This window comes from Poecilia latipinna, unplaced genomic scaffold, assembly GCF_001443285.1.
Source record: "Poecilia latipinna isolate Pla-1442-1.1 unplaced genomic scaffold, P_latipinna-1.0 Scaffold674, whole genome shotgun sequence".
Taxonomy (NCBI): domain Eukaryota; kingdom Metazoa; phylum Chordata; class Actinopteri; order Cyprinodontiformes; family Poeciliidae; genus Poecilia; species Poecilia latipinna.
Genome location: NW_015113290.1, coordinates 203499 through 220667, shown reverse-complemented (window position 1 = coordinate 220667; position 17169 = coordinate 203499). Strand labels below are relative to the sequence as shown.

At 40.0% G+C, this 17169-nt stretch overlaps 3 protein-coding genes across 3 annotated transcripts in view; 2 read left to right on the top strand and 1 right to left on the bottom strand.

The window, feature by feature from the left end:
- Positions 1-58: 58 nt before the first annotated feature.
- On the top strand, positions 59-7082 carry npepl1 (aminopeptidase like 1). The gene is made up of 12 exons (XM_015044425.1): positions 59-295; positions 1225-1410; positions 1503-1673; positions 2236-2325; positions 2518-2599; positions 3380-3522; positions 3715-3792; positions 3876-3976; positions 4060-4183; positions 4264-4440; positions 5018-5128; positions 6233-7082. Exons 1-12 carry the CDS (start codon positions 146-148, stop codon positions 6389-6391), a joined length of 1572 nt encoding a protein of 523 aa, XP_014899911.1. The 5' UTR covers positions 59-145; the 3' UTR covers positions 6392-7082.
- A 1829-nt stretch (positions 7083-8911) lies between these two features.
- ctsz (cathepsin Z) lies at positions 8912-15114 on the top strand. Its single transcript, XM_015044424.1, has 6 exons — positions 8912-9188; positions 11606-11769; positions 12454-12633; positions 12714-12864; positions 13771-13933; positions 14506-15114. The coding sequence occupies exons 1-6, from the start codon at positions 9061-9063 to the stop codon at positions 14629-14631; spliced, it is 912 nt and encodes a 303-aa protein (XP_014899910.1). The 5' UTR covers positions 8912-9060; the 3' UTR covers positions 14632-15114.
- A 278-nt stretch (positions 15115-15392) lies between these two features.
- nelfcd (negative elongation factor complex member C/D) overlaps positions 15393-17169 on the bottom strand; it is a 10958-nt gene continuing 9181 nt past the window's right edge. Inside the window, exons 11-15 of the mRNA XM_015044423.1 lie at positions 16846-16960; positions 16675-16770; positions 16459-16599; positions 15550-15679; positions 15393-15448 (exon numbers count right to left, since the gene is read on the bottom strand). Coding sequence (XP_014899909.1) covers positions 15414-15448; positions 15550-15679; positions 16459-16599; positions 16675-16770; positions 16846-16960 — 517 coding nt within the window. The 3' untranslated portion in view covers positions 15393-15413. The remainder of the gene's footprint in view (positions 15449-15549; positions 15680-16458; positions 16600-16674; positions 16771-16845; positions 16961-17169) is intronic.

The following is a 17169-nucleotide window of genomic DNA, read 5'->3' as shown; positions in this document are numbered from 1 at the left end:
TTAGCCAAGAAAATCCGATTTAGCGTCTTTTTTGTTTATTTGTTTGCTGATGAAAAGTGGAAGTTCCGAGTTCCCTTGAGCGCCTTAAACGTAGCATAGCGCTGACCATCAGCGGATTGCTGCTGGTGGCTCCTCGGTCGCAGACATGGCGAACGTGGTCCTGGAGTTCAAGGTTTCTTCCGGCGACTCGGAGCCCCAGAATCGGCCCGTCCTGATTCTGGGCCAGCAGAACAACCTACAGCAACTCTGCTGGAGCCACATCAAAGGAAAACTGCAGCCCGTCGTTAGCAAAGAGGTGAGGAAGTGCTGTAGCCGGGTGTTTGCTAGTGTTAGCGCCACGCTAATTGAAGATAACGCAGACTAACACGTTGAGAGTTAATAAAGTTCTGCTACAGATGTTTTGGTATTATCTACTGTTAAAGTAGTCCAAGAGACTAACTTTTAAATATGTTCATATTGTTTTAGCATAAAAAAACGATAGTTTTTTTTATTGGTGCTCCGTTACCTGGAAATGACAGGGAAAAAACAAAAAAAACGGCGTCATTAGCAAACTTAAGTATTAAATTGATACGTATATTTTGGATCGACGATTCTGATTTAACATTTAAGGTTCTATTTTCCGTTTGTTTGTTTTGCTGTTCACGTTTTTAAGAGTGGCGAGACTTTTTAATCTTGTTCATCTTACTGATAAGAGGTTAGGAAAGCCCAGCAATCAGATCCAAGCAAAAAGAGAGGTTAAACTTTGATCCCATCTTAGGCATTGCAGTCTGCTACCTACGTTAATTTCCCCCCTACAGTCTTCAAATCATTTTTTCCAACCTTTCTTTTATTATGTGTCGTGATGGTATGTGTGGGTGTTGCAACAAAACTTTATTTTGAGCAGGAAATAGAATAGGACAGAGGTGACAGAGTCTTTTACCACAGCAAAAACATAAAAGTAAAACGATGACGAGGTTAAGTTTCTGGAGCATAAACATTCACCCACACACACTTACCTCCCAGTTATTAAGTAACTCCTCTCTTGCATGATATTTATTTCAGGTTTGACATCTATATTTTCACCTTAAGTTATCTTGACTAAATGTAAATATGTATGTTTCCATAAACTCATTGAAAAACTGTTTTAATGTTTTTTTATTGAACGTCTATTAAAATGCAACCAAAAAGCTTTATTTCCTTACAGAGAGACGGAAGTTTCACCTTATTTAATTTAATTTTTTTCAGACCTGGCAGGCAGCTCTCAGCACCTTGAACCCAAACCCCACAGATAGCTGCCCTCTGTACCTAAACCAAGCCGTGGTGGCCGCTCTTCCTTCACGGGTCAGCAGGCACAACAGCCCGGCTTCTGTCCACTTCCTCTCCCGCCTGATCCGGTCCTGCCTTCCTGCAGGGAGCAACCGCTGCATTGTGGTCAGTGTCTATCCTAGTGAAAATGTCAGGATCAGCCCTGATAAACCTGATTGGTTATTAATCAGCTAACACACACGTCTTGTCCTCTGTAGGTGGTGTGTGAGCGTTCAGATGTGTTCGCCTCTGCTTGTGCCGTTGCCAGGGCCTTCCCCCTCTTCACCCGGCGCTCAGCATCCTCTCGCAGGACTGAGAAAAAGCATGTGACCGTGGAGTTTGTGGTCGTCGATAACGACGGAAGTCTCCTGAATGACGCAGAACTCAAGGTATGACCTTTATCTGCTTCGTTTCCCCTCCTTCAGTCACATAATTTCGTTTTCTAACGCTCACATTAGGGTTGGACGATATGGATGAAAAACTTATTACAATATATGCATAACTGTCACTCCTGATAATTATTAATTTTTTTGTTTTAAAATACTACCAAACAGGTGACATGACTTTTCCTGTTAGCCAGTTTTCACTCCAAATTGTTTATTATTATTATTATTTTTTTTTTAAGCAGTTATGAGGCACAGTGGCAAAACCTGAAACTGCTGCTGTGCCAGTTACTCAATGGGTTGTTGCTAGGTAACCACAAGTTACTCAACAGATTGTTGCCAGGCAACCAAAAATGAGTGAGTTAGCTGAAGCCACCAACCTAGCTTAGCTGGCTTTCAGAGGTTGAGCAGCTGAATCATTTCCTCTGTCTACATCTCCCAGAATGCCTTTGGACATTCTATCAGATGTTTTATCTGTTGATATTGATAACTTGTCTATTGCGATATTTATAGTTGATTTGTTGTCCAGCCCCGGTTCACATAAGGTTTTTTTATTTATTAATTTTAGTGTCTCTCCAATGCTGCTGATGGCGTCCGGCTGGCAGCTTGCATTGTGGACACGCCCTGCAGTGAGATGAACACCGACCACTTCCTAGATGCAAGTCATTATTTTTGGAAAACCTTCATATTTTACCTCATAATGTTTTCCCAGATTTTTTTAGAGATTTGGTTTTCTGAAATCCTTTTTTTGATTCCTTAAGCATAAACTGAAGTACAAGCCACATTAGGTGGTTGAAATGAAGTGTTGCCATTCTGACAAGTTTTAATCATTTTACTGTTTTTGTTACAGGAAATAAAGGCTGTAGGAAGTGAACTAGGAATTACTCCAGTCATCATTCGTGGAGAGGAACTGAAACAAAGAGGATTTGGAGGTAGAGCATTTGCATGTTTGTGGTTCTCTGTACTTATAAAAGTTTCTATTGTTGCTCTCAGCTCTGCAAATAGTAAGAAATAGGAGGGTGTTGCAGCACCATTGACTTATTGGTAACAGGGTTGTCCCAATAAAAAATTAAAACTCTATACCAGTACTAAGAAAAATACATGTTTCCACTTGTCAGTTTGTTTTCATTCCTCATGAACCCTTCTAGACCGAACGTGCCACCGACAACCCGGCCAAATTTCCAGTACCGTAATTGTGCCACACTTTGCGCTATCTGAAAAATTCAAACGGTTTCTGAAAGGTATCTGGTTATTACGCCATAGCAGGGAGTGAAATTAACCTGAGGGGTGCTCTTAATAGATGGTAAATTGCGAAAATAACTCACTAGATACTGAAAGTTCCAGTTGTTATGGATAAATGGGCAAATATATATTTACTCACAGGGCATTTAAAGAACTGCGTACAATTAAAACAAGCAAAAATATCTTCAAATCTTATTTGAGATCTTAACCATTTGAGGTCTAAGATTTGAAACTTAGACCTCAAATGGCCTAAGTTTCAAATCTTAGGCCTCAAAGAGTTAAAAATAATATGTGTGACTCTATCATGATGAAAGGGCTAGAAATAAACTTACTGATATTTTTATGGTTTAATTTTGGAATAAGATTCATTCAGGGCAGAATAACTTTATAAACTGACGTGAATCAATTTGTTCAAATATCTCATCATTAATAGCAGTTATGTTTTGTTTTTTTTCCCCCTCCACTCTCAGGTATTTACGGCGTCGGGAAGGCTGCAGAGCATCCTCCTGCGTTAGCGGTGTTGAGCCACACTCCTGACGGGGCGACGCAGACCATCGCATGGGTCGGCAAAGGCATCGTGTACGACACCGGTGGACTCAGCATCAAGGGAAAGGCGAGGAACAAAATGACTTGCATGCACTCTGACAAAAAGATGAAGTAACTTCTACGATATTTAATCACTTTAAATATTAACTGAATGAAGCAGCTCTTTGCTTATCTTGTTTTTGGAGGTTTTGTCATCTTTTCATAAATGTGTTAACTTCACCAGTTGTTTTCAAAACTAAAAATACATGTGTCTTATTAGACTACAATGCCTGGGATGAAGAGAGACTGCGGTGGAGCTGCTGCCATCTTGGGAGCTTTCAAGGCGACCATCAAACAGGTGAGGCAACTAATAAAACGATTTCATGTCGTCTCTGCCTCTGGACGCGGTTCTGACCAGCCGCTCTCTGTTGCCGTCCTCAGGGCTTTAAGGATAACCTCCACGCGGTTTTCTGCCTGGCAGAGAACTCTGTGGGACCCACCGCCACTCGACCCGATGACATCCACACGCTCTACTCCGGAAAGTGAGACTCTTTCTGAATCATTTCATTCCTCAGAGTTGCGTTTTCTCCTCCCAGCTGCTGTAAATGGTTTGTCTTGTCTGAAGGACGGTGGAGATCAACAACACGGATGCAGAGGGCAGACTGGTGCTGGCAGACGGAGTGGTGTACGCCTCCAAAGATCTCTCTGCTGACATCATCCTGGATATGGCCACTCTGACGGGAGCTCAGGTGTTTAAACGCACCAGCACAGGAAGCCGTCATGCAGGTATTGTCTTCGTATTTACTTCTGCTCTTTGTTTTCTGTTCAGGGAATCTCCACAGGGAAGTACCACGCCGCCGTCATGACCAACAGCGAGCAGTGGGAGGGCGCGTGTGTGCGTGCGGGTCGCAGCAGCGGCGATCTGGCCCACCCTCTGGTCTACTGTCCCGAGCTGCACTTCAGCGAGTTCACCTCGGCTGTGGCCGACATGAAAAACTCTGTGGCAGTAAGTGGCAAACTACCGAGTCCTGAACGTCTCTTTACTCTAAGCATGAAAACTGAACTTGGAGGGAAACGATTGTTGGTGCAGCCGTGACGCATGCTTTGGTTGTCTGAATTTATATTCGCCTGCTTATAAAGGTTTTTTTTGTTTGTTTGTTTTATAGAAAAAAGTTTTACCTGGTAGTTTTAGTATTTTTTATACACGTGTGTAATACATTTTTCCCCCCTTTACAGATTTTTATTCTATTTTGGCTTTTTTTTGTTGTTGCATTTAAATGTCTCTGATTATTGAACTAAAGACAAAAAGAAGTTTTCAAATCATGATTTTATGTATCAAACCAGCCTGGCCCTATTTAAAAAAAGTGCTTGTGATAACTGGTTGTGTCTTTTACTTTGGAGGAATTTCGGCTCCTCTTCTTGCCAGAGTACAATTTAATGAACACTTTTGGGCTTTTCAGAAATGTAGCTGGTTAATTAATGATTTAAGGCAGCTGCTAAATGCTGTTCCACACAGGCTGGTTTGGAGAGAGTGAATTTAGATTAGTTGCAGTAATGGTTATTTTATTTACTTTGTTTTTCAGGACCGTGAGAATGCCCAGAGCTCCTGTGCCGGCCTCTTTATCGGCTCCCACTTGGGCTTCGATTGGCCTGGCATCTGGGTCCATGTCGACATCGCTTCTCCAGTTCATGCAGTGAGTAACTATTTAACTTTACTGCTCACAGCTGCTCTCTGCTGCATCAGAATGGTTTTAAAGTCTCAGAAAACATTTGTTCTTATGGTGGTAAACATCAGGTCCTCAAATATCTTATAGAGATGGACATTTATTATAATGTTTATTTATTGTGATAAACTTCTTGTCATGATAACTATTTTGGCTTATCGTCACAATAAATTCCCATTAATGACACTTAAACTCCAAAACTGTCCGTATTGTTGGGATTGTTTTACTATTTATTTCTCACTGTTTTTTCTGAAAACATCAATAATAGGGTTGTGCAATTTTATTGATTCTGCAGTATCTATTGATATTTTTTTCTCAAAGTATCGATTTTTCATCAGCGAGTGTTGATACATTAAATCCTACTTTGAGTTTTATGTCAAATCCACATGAATTAAATGACAGCTATCACACACGACATTTTAACCCAGTTGCACATGTAGATTAAAAATGACATGTGATGAAACAACCAGTTACAATTAATTAAATAATGAAATAGATAAGTTACATTATCTAATATAAGTGAATCAGACAAAAAAAAGTTCATTTTCTGCATAACCAGATACACAAAGCCACACAATTAGCATTTAAACAAAGCAAATGTATAACAAAAACATTTATTAATTCAACCAAAGTCTATGAAACACACAAAATGTCACCAAAATCCCTCTGTCCCTCTAAAATCTTTTAGAAAATCTTAAATATGTATTGAATCGTATTGAATAGTATTGTTTGCTGAATATTGTGATTTATATCGTATCATGAGCAGAATATTACGTATTGTACCGCGAGATTAGTGTATCCCTGCAGCTCTAATCAATAAATTTGAAAATATGATTAAATGCATTTACGATTTGCAGTTTAACGATATAAATCACACTTCCTTCTGTGACTGTTGTCCTAATTTATAAATGAAAATGTTTATCTAAAGCAGTGTTTGTGCTTAATGTGACATTCAATCAGATCCATACAGTTGCCTAAAAAATATGTAATTAGTTCTTGTCACTTTCATCAGACGGTTAAAGGTAAACTTAGCAGGCCAGTCGCTGGTGTTTCATGCGGTTCCTGTCTTTGCAGGGCGAGCGTGCCACTGGGTTCGGCGTCGCTCTGCTCATGGCGCTGTTTGGCCAGGCGTCTGAAGACTCCATGCTGAACCAGGTGTCTCCTCTGGGAGCGCCAACCAACAAGCCTGAAGACCAGATGGAGCGCGACTGCAAGAGACGAAGGCTGGTGTAGAGCCAGGGGTCCACTCCTCGACCTCCGAGTCGACCTCTCTCGCCCCGGCTGCTGAGGCTCCTCCAGTTTGTCGAAAACATTTTAAAGTGGTGTTTGATTACATTTAATGTGACTCAATAGCAGCCGATCAGTAAAATCAGACGTGGTATAAATGATGATGATCGAACACTGACCTTCACTTTGTCCAGCTTACTGATCAGCTCCATTTCTTCTATCCTTTTTGTTTTAGATTAGTATGTGAAGGTTTAAATATTACCTTAGAAATGAAAAGAAACTGTTATTTTTGTCTTATTAATCAGGTGTATTGTGATTATTTTTGACAGATTTTAACACATACCTCGCAGATTTTCTTAAAAATAACCACCTTTTATCAGCAGGAATCTTTTTAACGGTATTCTTTTATGCCAACGAAGGAGTATGCCATTATGTCTTACACATTGTGTTTTCTAGTGGATCAAATAAATCTGGCAGGAACCACTGCACTTTGGACCAGTGACTCTACATGAAGCACTACGTTCTCACTGCAGGTTTTAACAGTTTGAAAAATCGTTTAGAAAAAAAAACATGTATAATGTTGTATTAGTAGCAGAGTCCTGCACAACGGTGTCTTTCCACATGTCTGACAATCATGATGTCCCTCATTAAAGGCAATGCCATCTGAAAAAATAAATAACTAGTATGTGAACTTTAAGATGTTTTTTTGCATTTGTTCCAGGTTGTTTTTGTTCCAAAATCACTAATACATTTGTGTCGAAGCTTTATCGTGTGAAGACAAAGGTCTTCAATTGAATACCTTTGTCTTCAATCATGTGAAGACAAAGGTATTCACATGATTGAAGACCTTTGAACTCCAGCTGGTCAGGCGATGGCAGCATAAAACAAAGATGCAAGTCAGCACAAATACAGGTTTAGTTTTTATAGCTACTTCCCAGCATATGGAAAGAAAAATGTTTTATTCAGTGGTTTGTTCTCCCGTCTTCCTCATTTTAAAAAGCAACAAAGGGAAACGGGTTTGTATGTCAGACATTTACGCCAAGAAAACGGGAAGCTGTGAAACACTGATTGCGTTTCTGAAACACCAGTCAGACTAAAAAGTCTAAATTTAAAAAGTGTTTCAATTGAACTTGTTTTACATGAAATTAGAAGAAGGGGATGTGATACTGGGGGGTTTTGTCAGGTTTTCTTTTTCAACAGGTTTTTTTTCCCATTTTTTTAATTCAATGGATAAAAGTATTTTCCTTTACTATAATTATTTCTAAAATTATTTTAAATCTTTACAAAAACACATTTTCCTGTTCTTGTATAACTTGTCCACCTACTGTAGAGACTGACGTCTTCTGGGCTGCAGGGGGCGCTGCTGAAGACCTTTTCTGACTATGTTGCCATCAGCCATCTTCTAAGCTGTGGTTTGTTGCAGCAGCAGCTTATCCACCGCTGAGAGGAAGCTGTGAGAAAAGGTCATCAGCTCTGGACAGATAACATCACTGATGGACAAAGTCTCCCACTCCATGCATGAAGCTGTGGCTGAACTGGAGAGCTGCTTGGCTGCACTAAGAAGCGTTACTGCAGATCCTTCCTCCCAGCTACATCCAACAAACTCCTTGCTGATACATGCAGTTTTTTTTCCATAGTCTTGCAAGCAACCTGATTGTTTTAATTCACAAACACACCAACAAAATTTGTATTTTTTTAAACGATTCTACTCGGTTGCTTATTTCTCTGAACTTGAATTTTTAATAAGTACGTTTCTAAAGGTGTCATTTTGACCATTCTGTATGTGATTTATTGGTATTTTTTTATCTTTGCATGCTTACAATATTTCTATTCTATTTTTACTTTACAACCAGATCTTCTGTAAGTCTGTTCTTAAGAGCTTCACTATTCTGCGTCCTGATGTGCATAAATGGGAAGAAATAACAATTAGAGCAGATAATAACATGGATTAAGTTTTTAATGTGCTGACTACAGTACACAACTCAAAATCACAAAATATGCTCCATCATTACCATCCATGTTTACTTCTGCAAACACTGAGCACGTTCACCATGTGACCCTTCTCTGCCCTCTACTGCGCATGCCTGCCTGACAGTTCAAACAGATCACATAAAAGTCACAAATATTTGGAAATAAACGAAAATGAAAAAAAAAAAAAAAAAAAATAGATTTCACAAAAAATGAGAATTGAGCATTAAGGTCTACAGTGTGACTGTAGTCTTAGAAAAGCAGAGCCTCTTCAGTCAGAGGCTTCTTCAAATCTGCTGTAAAACAGACTGCTACAGGAGATCACAACCATCACCGTCTACTCTTTGAAGAGTTTTGAATTAATATGAAGAGTGCAGTTTTTCCCTGTCCATTTCACCACCTGATCTGTTCATTTCATACCCATTTTATCTTTCTGAGCAGTTATTGTTGATGCCAGTCAATGTTTTATTTCTACGTTTTGTGCTCTCCATGAATGTGCCCAGTCATCTTGTTTTTGTGCAACTCGTGATCTGCAGGTTGGACATGTGGCCCGCCTCGGTCAGGTCATGTGACCCAAATCTCGGAACACCGGCTGATGATCACCGCAGACTTTCCCCACCAACCCACCAGTGTCCAGCTCGTCTCCGCTGCAGCAGGGTCCATTTAACCTGTCCTCTCCGTCCCAGTGAGACAGAAAGGTGCCGTACATGGCTCGGACTGCAGCGGTTTGCGTCCTGCTCTCGGTCGTCCTCTCGACTGTGTCCGCCGGAGTGTTTTTCAACCAGAATGAGCCGTGTTATGTCCGCACACCGAGGAAAAACAACTTCGGTTTGAGGTAAAGTGTCACTGCTTTTTCACTAGCATTTATCTATAAAAGTTAGCATAATTAAAGTCGGTTTTAAAAAAATATATATTTTTTTTCCCTTACTTATCCAACACCGTCGGTTGCGGTTAGCTTCAGTATGAGCCGCTAGCTAATCTGATCGGAGACAGCAGCAGCTCTGTAACTTCTTTATACGGATTAACTTCACTTTAAAATACGTTATTGTTTTTAAGTGGACAAAATTCACATGAAGAGACTTAAAATGAGGTCCTGCTGAGTGTGGGGGTTTTTTAGTTTCGTTTTCCTCATGGTTTTGTGCCAGTTTGAGTGAACAGATGCAGTAAACTGACAGATCACGAGGTTCGGTCCAGTTTAGATTGAGGAAGTTACTGGACTACAGCTGCATAATCTGGTGCAAAGAGGAAACCTGGCTGTAAACTTTATGGGAAGTATTTTCCCCAGGTGTTTCTCTGTAAATTGGAATTTCATCAAAAAGTTCTTTGGATTTTAGTGATTCAATTCACAAAGAAAACACAAAGATTCATTAAACCCCGATGAACATATTTAAAATGTTTGCTTCTGCAAATTTTGATTGACTTATTTCTATTGAATTTCTTATAGAGTGGAGGGTAAGCCACAAAATATCTATGCAAATTAGGCTGGATGGAAAATTGAGTGGAAGGAAAACCTGGGAGCGTATGCATGGGGGATAGCCGTAAATTTGACAGAAATTTGACGCAAAGCTCATGTTCAAAATTTGTGGACTGCAGCTGGAGTCCGAGGTTCAACACCACCACACTTAGATTCATCCATGAAATGGACAAAAGCAACTTACTTGGACTGGACCATTGCCCAGATGTCAAAAGTTCACTTTTTAAAGTAAATCCTGCAATTTAGTTTTGAAATAAAGCCTTCAGTGTCTGGAGGATGAGTGGAGAGCCGCAGAGTCGAAGTTATTTTAGGTTCAGAAAGTTGTTCACAGTGATGATTTGGGTAGTGTTCCTATCTGAATGTGTTGGTCCACTGTGTTTTATAAAGTTATACGATTCTCAGTCAGCTCAACCATCTACCTGGAAATTTCAGAGCTCTTCATTTGTATCACGACATTTCCAAAAACTTTCTAGCTGCTGTCATTTCACAAAAAAGCAACAATTCGTCCTAAAGCCTCTTAAGGCAGTGGGCTCATTAACAGACACTCATCGCTTGGCAATAAGGTCTTAAAGCCACATTGCCTTAATAATATGAATGGATGGTGCTTTTAGTTTCACATCATAACTCAGGGGCAGCAGGATGGAAAAAAAAAAAGAAAGTTGTTAGGTTCTCTCTAACATGTTTGAGTTATTTTCCTGTGAACGCGGAGGAAAGTTCACAGTTAGCACTTTGTGGTATCAGATTAAACATTCCTATTGATCGCTATTCTAAGCAGTCGAAACCTGAGCTTAATGATTAAACTTTAAAGTTTAATTATTAGTTTCTCAATCATGAAATTATTTCAACTATTAAAAACGGCAAAAAAAATATCCTGTTATTTATCAGGGTTTCCCCAGTGTATTATAAGCCTGGCGGGCCACCAGGCTTTCCTTATGCCATTGCTTAATTATTTAAGTTTTTTATTTATTATTTGCATTTTTAAGATTTTATAGTTGGTGTTCAGTTATTAATCTTTCAAACTTCCAACAAGACATAATTATGAAATTATATTTTCAAATTTTGTGTCAACTTTTTAACTCAAAAACACGACGAGTCGCTGGATGAATGACCGCCCTAACGCCTTGACTTTTGTATTTAAGGCATTTTGCATCAAAACCTTCTTAAATTTGCACACATTAAAACACCTACTGCATTACTTTACACCAATTACAGATTATTTATAATTGAATAAGAACTTTTGCATAACCTATATGCAAAAATGGATTCTCCTAAAATTGTCCTTGTGTATTGTTTGGTACAGTACTCATGCAGGAAGCAGTTTAGGATTGAAATGCCACATGTTACTGGAGCTGGCTGTTATCTCCTCAGTGTTTCTGTTTCCTGAAATGAATATTAGTGCAAACTGGTCATTTTAGCTCTGCAGATCCACCTGTCTGGTTCCTTTTACTTGTGTGTGTGTGTGTGTGTGTGTGTGTGTGTGCTTAGCATGCTTGAGCAGCAGAGACTGTTATCCCTCTGCAGCTTGTACGTGTTTGAGTTATTTTCAAATCAAAGAAGTGAAACAGAAGTGTGAAAAGTAACCTTGACATGTTAACTGAGAACGTAGCTCACTTGCAATGACTGAAGTATGATTGTAGTAGCTGATTAAAAATGGAGCCTTTGTGGATTTAAATGTTCTCTTAGTACAAAGTTGTAATTTTGCTCAATTCCTGCATAAATTGTATAAGATAAATTGGTAAAAATGAGCAGAAAGTTGATGGGTTCCCCTCCGTTTCCAGAACCGGTCCTCGGCCCCATGAGTACCTGAACATCTCTGACCTGCCCAAGGTGTGGGACTGGAGGAACGTCAACGGAACCAACTTCGTCAGCACGACTCGCAACCAGCACATCCCGCAGTACTGCGGCTCCTGCTGGGCGCATGGCAGCACCAGCGCCATGGCAGGTATGAGTCAACACGCTCCAGCTATCACGCGCTTCTAGACGCCAAGTGGTTATGGCGTCATCATCACAAGGCTGGAATGTATTTTTACATGTATGTGGTCGTTTCATTTCCTTAGAGACGGGCCTGTCAGGAACAGAAACCCGTTATGGTTATTGTTCCTGCTGCTTTTGAAAGCTGCAGAATGTAACTTCTATAAAAATGTTTTTTTTAACATATTTGTTAAAACTATGTTACGACAGTATAATGTAAAAAATCAGCTCTTCTCCCAGTACTAACTACAGAAACAGACCACTCTGTTGGAAACAATCACTCTCACCCCAGCTTGCTCGCTCTTTGCTAAGCCGCAGCTGGTTTACCACAACATAGCCTGCCACCAATGCTAAGGCTAATTAGCATAGCCACCAATGATGACTGCAATGGTAAGTTGTTTTTACATCATTAGCACTTTGAGCAGAATACACAGGGATGATTGACAGCACTAAGACCCTACCCCTGGCTCTGATTGGTTGGTTTTGACCACGAGTGGTGGATTTTTGCAGACCACTTGGCACTTGTCTTTTTCCACAGATTATCTCTCATGCCATGCCGTCACAAATATGTTGACGGTTTTCATAGATATGGAAAAAATACATTTTAGTAAAAGTAACATCCTGCAGCTTTAACGCATAAATTCCCCCCCATTAGATCGCATCAACATCCAGAGAAAAGGAGCGTGGCCTTCTGCCTACCTCTCTGTGCAGCATGTGATCGACTGCGGCGACGCAGGCTCTTGCCACGGCGGCGATCACAGCGGAGTTTGGGAGTATGCGAACTCCCACGGCATCCCAGATGAAACCTGCAACAACTACCAGGCTAAAGATCAGGGTAAGACTGCCACTGCATGTGGAGCGACGGCTAGGTGTACGCATCCAGACATCAACATGTTCTCTGTGTGACCCCGAAAGATTGCAAGCCCTTCAACGAGTGCGGCACCTGCACCACCTTCGGAGTGTGCAACATCGTGAAGAACTACACCATGTGGAAGGTCGGAGACTACGGCTCCGTCAGCGGGAGAGAGAAGATGATGGCCGAGATTTATGCCAGAGGACCAATCAGGTTGGTTCAGGGTAAAATTCAATGGCGAATATAATTAGGCCTGTTCCAATAATCAATAAATAAATTAATCACATGGTAAAATTATCTCAATAATTTTCATTTTTTGTCTCTTTCTACCAAAAACTGGATGATAAAAGTCTTGAGTCTCATGCTTTGGTCTCAACTAGCCCCCCTTTTTTAAGTACAATTTTGTTTAGAGACTTAAATGTCCATTTTACTTGTTTTGTGGTTTGCTTTTGTTATTTTGGATATTTAAAATGTCTTCCAGTCACAGCGTTAAAAGTTTATTGATCTTTGAGAATGTGTTCTTGCATTATTATGCCACTTCTACTGTATTACTGAATCGTCTCAAATAACAATATTATCGTTTATCGCAATAATTTCTAGGTCGAATCATGGTGCTGATTTCAGTGCAGAAAGTCAATCGGCTTGTATCGTTTTTCTTTCAACAATTACACCCTACTTTGTGTTTTTATGCAATTGGTTCACCTACAATCTGCTCAGGTTTGCAGTCATGTTTCTGCTTTTCATTAAGTTTAAATCTGAGCGTTATCAAGAACCACAGATGGCTGTTGAATAATCCAAGCGATGGAAATGAACAAGAGAACCTGTTAAAAACCCAAAAAACAACTTAAGATCCCTTTAAAACAAAATGGTTTGAAGAATATTCTTTCAGTAATCCTATAAACTATGAAACATTTGCATAATACTGTATCTATAGTAAAACATTTCCATAGATATAGATGCCATTGATGAGATCTCTTATATGTTGATGAAGAACATGATCAGGAAATCACCCATATCTTCCTGTTTTGTTTTTGTATCCTACTTTTTGTTCTTGTTCCACTTCATATGTGTCTTAAAGCAGAAAGAGGAAGTGACCTGATGTGTTTTCATGTTCTTCAGCTGTGGGATTATGGCCACACCCAAGCTGGACGCGTACACCGGAGGCATCTACTCCGAGTACCAGGACTACGCGTCCATCAACCACATTGTGTCGGTGGCGGGATGGGGCGTCGAGGACGGGGTCGAATATTGGGTCGTTCGCAACTCCTGGGGCGAGCCATGGGTGAGTCCTCAGCAGAGGAGATTCATTTTTCTCCATTATTGTTAAATTTGATGTAAATCTAAGCTACTGTGAGCTGCAGCTGCTCATGTATCATTTCTTTCTTCTTGAATGCTGGTAATTTAAACTTGATTCACTTCTTAGGGAATAGCTTGCAAAGCCATAAGCAGTTTTAAAGAGGAGAAAGAAATTTATACAGGAAAATCAGAGATTTAAAGTCTGACTCGGGTCATTATTTGTTTTAGAACAAAGTTGTATCTAAAATCGTAAATGTAGTGTTTTGTGTTACTTGTTGAAGTTTGAAAATATCCCAAATTGCACTAATTTAGATTGTAGTCTTTAACCCATTACTGCTAAAAGTAGATGTGAATTATAACTCTGACCTCTAGATGGTGACAAAGTGCGTTTGCATTGAATGCACACACCAGCTTGGCTGTTACGGTTTTATGTGAATTTTTAATGCTGGTTACAGCCAGCTTTAATTTTTAATTAAAATTGAGAGATCAGCGGTTATTTTAAGTAAATAAGAATTTTTTATCAGTCATTCATTCTCGGTATCTTTTTCCTCTCCTCAGGGTGAGAAGGGTTGGCTCAGGATTGTGACCAGCGCTTACAAAGGAGGAAGTGGCAGCCAGTACAACCTGGCGCTGGAGGAGGACTGCATGTACGGAGATCCCATCGTCCCCAAAGATTACCTCTAGACGACCTCCCTCCGGGTCACAGTGCTGTTGTCTTCCTATCATAGTGGTGAAGGGAAATTTTTATATGCTTGTATACAAACAAAAAGGGATTTTTTTTTTTTTTTTTTTACATACATTTTTTTAAAAAAAATGATGCTAAAGTCTGAAGATTTGCTGTAGTGGAGATTTTCTGCAGGCTGAAATTCTGAGACTTAAATGATTTTTAATTGGAAGGTTTGAAGCATCTGTTCTCTGGAGAAATTTAGATGTTTGAACAGCCATTTATCTGCATGATAAAGACAAAACCTTTTTATTTGTGATGAAACCAAAGCAAAGCAGCACTGAATGTCTTTTTCTGATTACTGCACTACAGGGAATGCAACTTTTAATGTGCCTTATTAGGACTTGATGTCAAACTAGGAATTATGCTACTTTATGTTGAGCAGTTCATCACACCAATGTTCTTTGTTTCATACGGTATCAATAAACACTGACGATAATTCAGTCTGTGGGAATTATTGCTTTGCACAGGTTTTTCCAGCTTAAGTGGGAGATTTTCTATATTTGGGTTTTTAGTGGAAAAATTAAATAGATCACAAAAATACTCAAGCATTTTATTGTGAAAAAGCATGAAGCTAGATTTAAAAAAAAAAAAGGAAAATAAAAGATACGTGGAGGAAAAAAAACCACTGAGATGCGTCTTCAGAGATATCCGTTTGTACCTCCTCAAAGTCCAAGATGAGATCAGGCTGAACCCTAGATTCTCGCAGAAAGCGTCTCCTTCAGGTTTTCCAGTGTCGTTTTCAGTTAATCATAATGAAGTTTGACTTACAATGAGCTGAAAAAAATAAGAAGTCATCCACGCGTCAGGCTTCTGGAAGCTAAAACAGAAAAGGCCTACTTTACTTCTGGGACTCATTTTCATCTGTTGGCTCCTACCAATGAACTCGGCGACCGGGTCGTGTTCTCCCTCTGTGCGGATCGTTCCTGCGATGCTGTCGTTCTCCAGGATGGGCAAGAAGAGCTGCACGAAGACCGACGTGTACGGAGGAGCGATCACATCCAGCACCTTCAAGAGAAACGCTCCAGGATGAACTTCGTATTGAAAAACACAGATCTCCTTTTTCTTATAGAGTCATGAAAAAAATATTGCTACTCACTGAGTTTTTAGCATTTATTGTATTACTGTCATTTTTATTTCTAGTTTATAATGTTCAATAAATATCAAAATACAACTGCTAGAAAAAAAATTTAATTTAGCAGATGAATACAAATGCACTCTGCATTTTCAAGTTTATAAAAATAAAACATCTGGTCTGATTAAGTGGGATTAGTGAGGAGTATTAATGCCAGACTAACAAGGAAATAATAAATTAAGAGAAAGTCATATTACCAGAATAAAGTTGTAACAATATGAGACAAAAAGCTGACTAACAGCTGTGGTAAACTGAAGAATACTGAACATCTTGTGAAGGGATTAGTTTTACTAATTTGGAAATAATCTGTTAACACACCAGCATCAGATTATCAGTAGCAGGATTTTGAAATGATTGTGCAAGTAATATTATGACATAATTACAACTTTATTGTCATTATTTTGACTTTATTCTTATAGTTGTTTTTCTTGGCCTGGCCCTAATCCTCCGTTGTAGATTAATGCAGACCACAAAATAAAGGAAATCTAAACAGGTTTCTCAAAATATGAAATGTAAAAAGTTAAAAGAGTGTTGATACTATTGCAAAGCACTGTATCCTTTTAGATGATTCACAGAATCTGACCAAAGTATTAATGCAGTGCAGTAGCAGCGGTGCATTTCTTCCTGTTTCAACCCAGGCTCAACATGTTACCTCGGTGACGAAGTATCGAATGAGGGAGATGTCCGTGTTGAGTTTCTCCAGACACTTGCGGATGTAGCTGACGACCGGCAGGACGTAGCCGCGGCTCAGCAGGTGAACCATTCGGTCCAGCAGAGTCTTCTTCAGCTCCAGCTGCAAATGAAGTAAAAAAATATATCACTGAGGATTCAGAGAAGCAACGAGCGGGACAAAGTCCGAGACGCCCACCTGCTCCATGACGTCCAGCTGAGAGTGCTCCGTCTCAAAGAGCTTGATGAGCAGCTGCAGGACCTGCGGGTGCAGCAGCTGGTGGCACGTGCAGATCTGAGCCCAACAACATTAGCTGCTTAGACTTCATCTTTGAGGAGCCAACACTTCCACCTGTTAACGCCGTCATACCTCGTCCAGCAGGGCTAAGTGGACCGGGGTGTGGTCCGTTTGCAGCTGGAAGTAGCGGGGCTCTGAGACGGTCCAGTCCACCCACTTTAAAACCCCCATGGCAACCACTGGAAACCTGCACACAGGAATCATCACCAGTAGAACCAGAGAGAGGCAGGAGGCGAGGTTCATGTGACACTAGCGAAAAACCGAGACTGGCATGTGGACCAGAGGAGGATTAAATTTAATATAAATAAATGTAAAAAGTAGAGATGTGCCGATCAGGTTTTTTCCTTCCGATTCCGATCACCCATGAGGGCCGATCACCAATACCGATCACATAAT

Bases quoted from the DNA above. Each gene is read 5' to 3' on its own strand.
- npepl1 (XM_015044425.1), top strand. From the start codon at position 146: ATGGCGAACGTGGTCCTGGAGTTCAAGGTTTCTTCCGGCGACTCGGAG. The intron at 4,184-4,263 runs GTGTTTAAACGC...TTTTCTGTTCAG, and splicing joins CCACTCTGACGGGAGCTCAG to GGAATCTCCACAGGGAAGTA. The intron at 5,129-6,232 runs GTGAGTAACTAT...CTGTCTTTGCAG, and splicing joins TCGCTTCTCCAGTTCATGCA to GGCGAGCGTGCCACTGGGTT.
- ctsz (XM_015044424.1), top strand. From the start codon at position 9,061: ATGGCTCGGACTGCAGCGGTTTGCGTCCTGCTCTCGGTCGTCCTCTCG. The intron at 12,634-12,713 runs GTAAGACTGCCA...TGACCCCGAAAG, and splicing joins CTACCAGGCTAAAGATCAGG to ATTGCAAGCCCTTCAACGAG. The intron at 13,934-14,505 runs GTGAGTCCTCAG...TCCTCTCCTCAG, and splicing joins ACTCCTGGGGCGAGCCATGG to GGTGAGAAGGGTTGGCTCAG.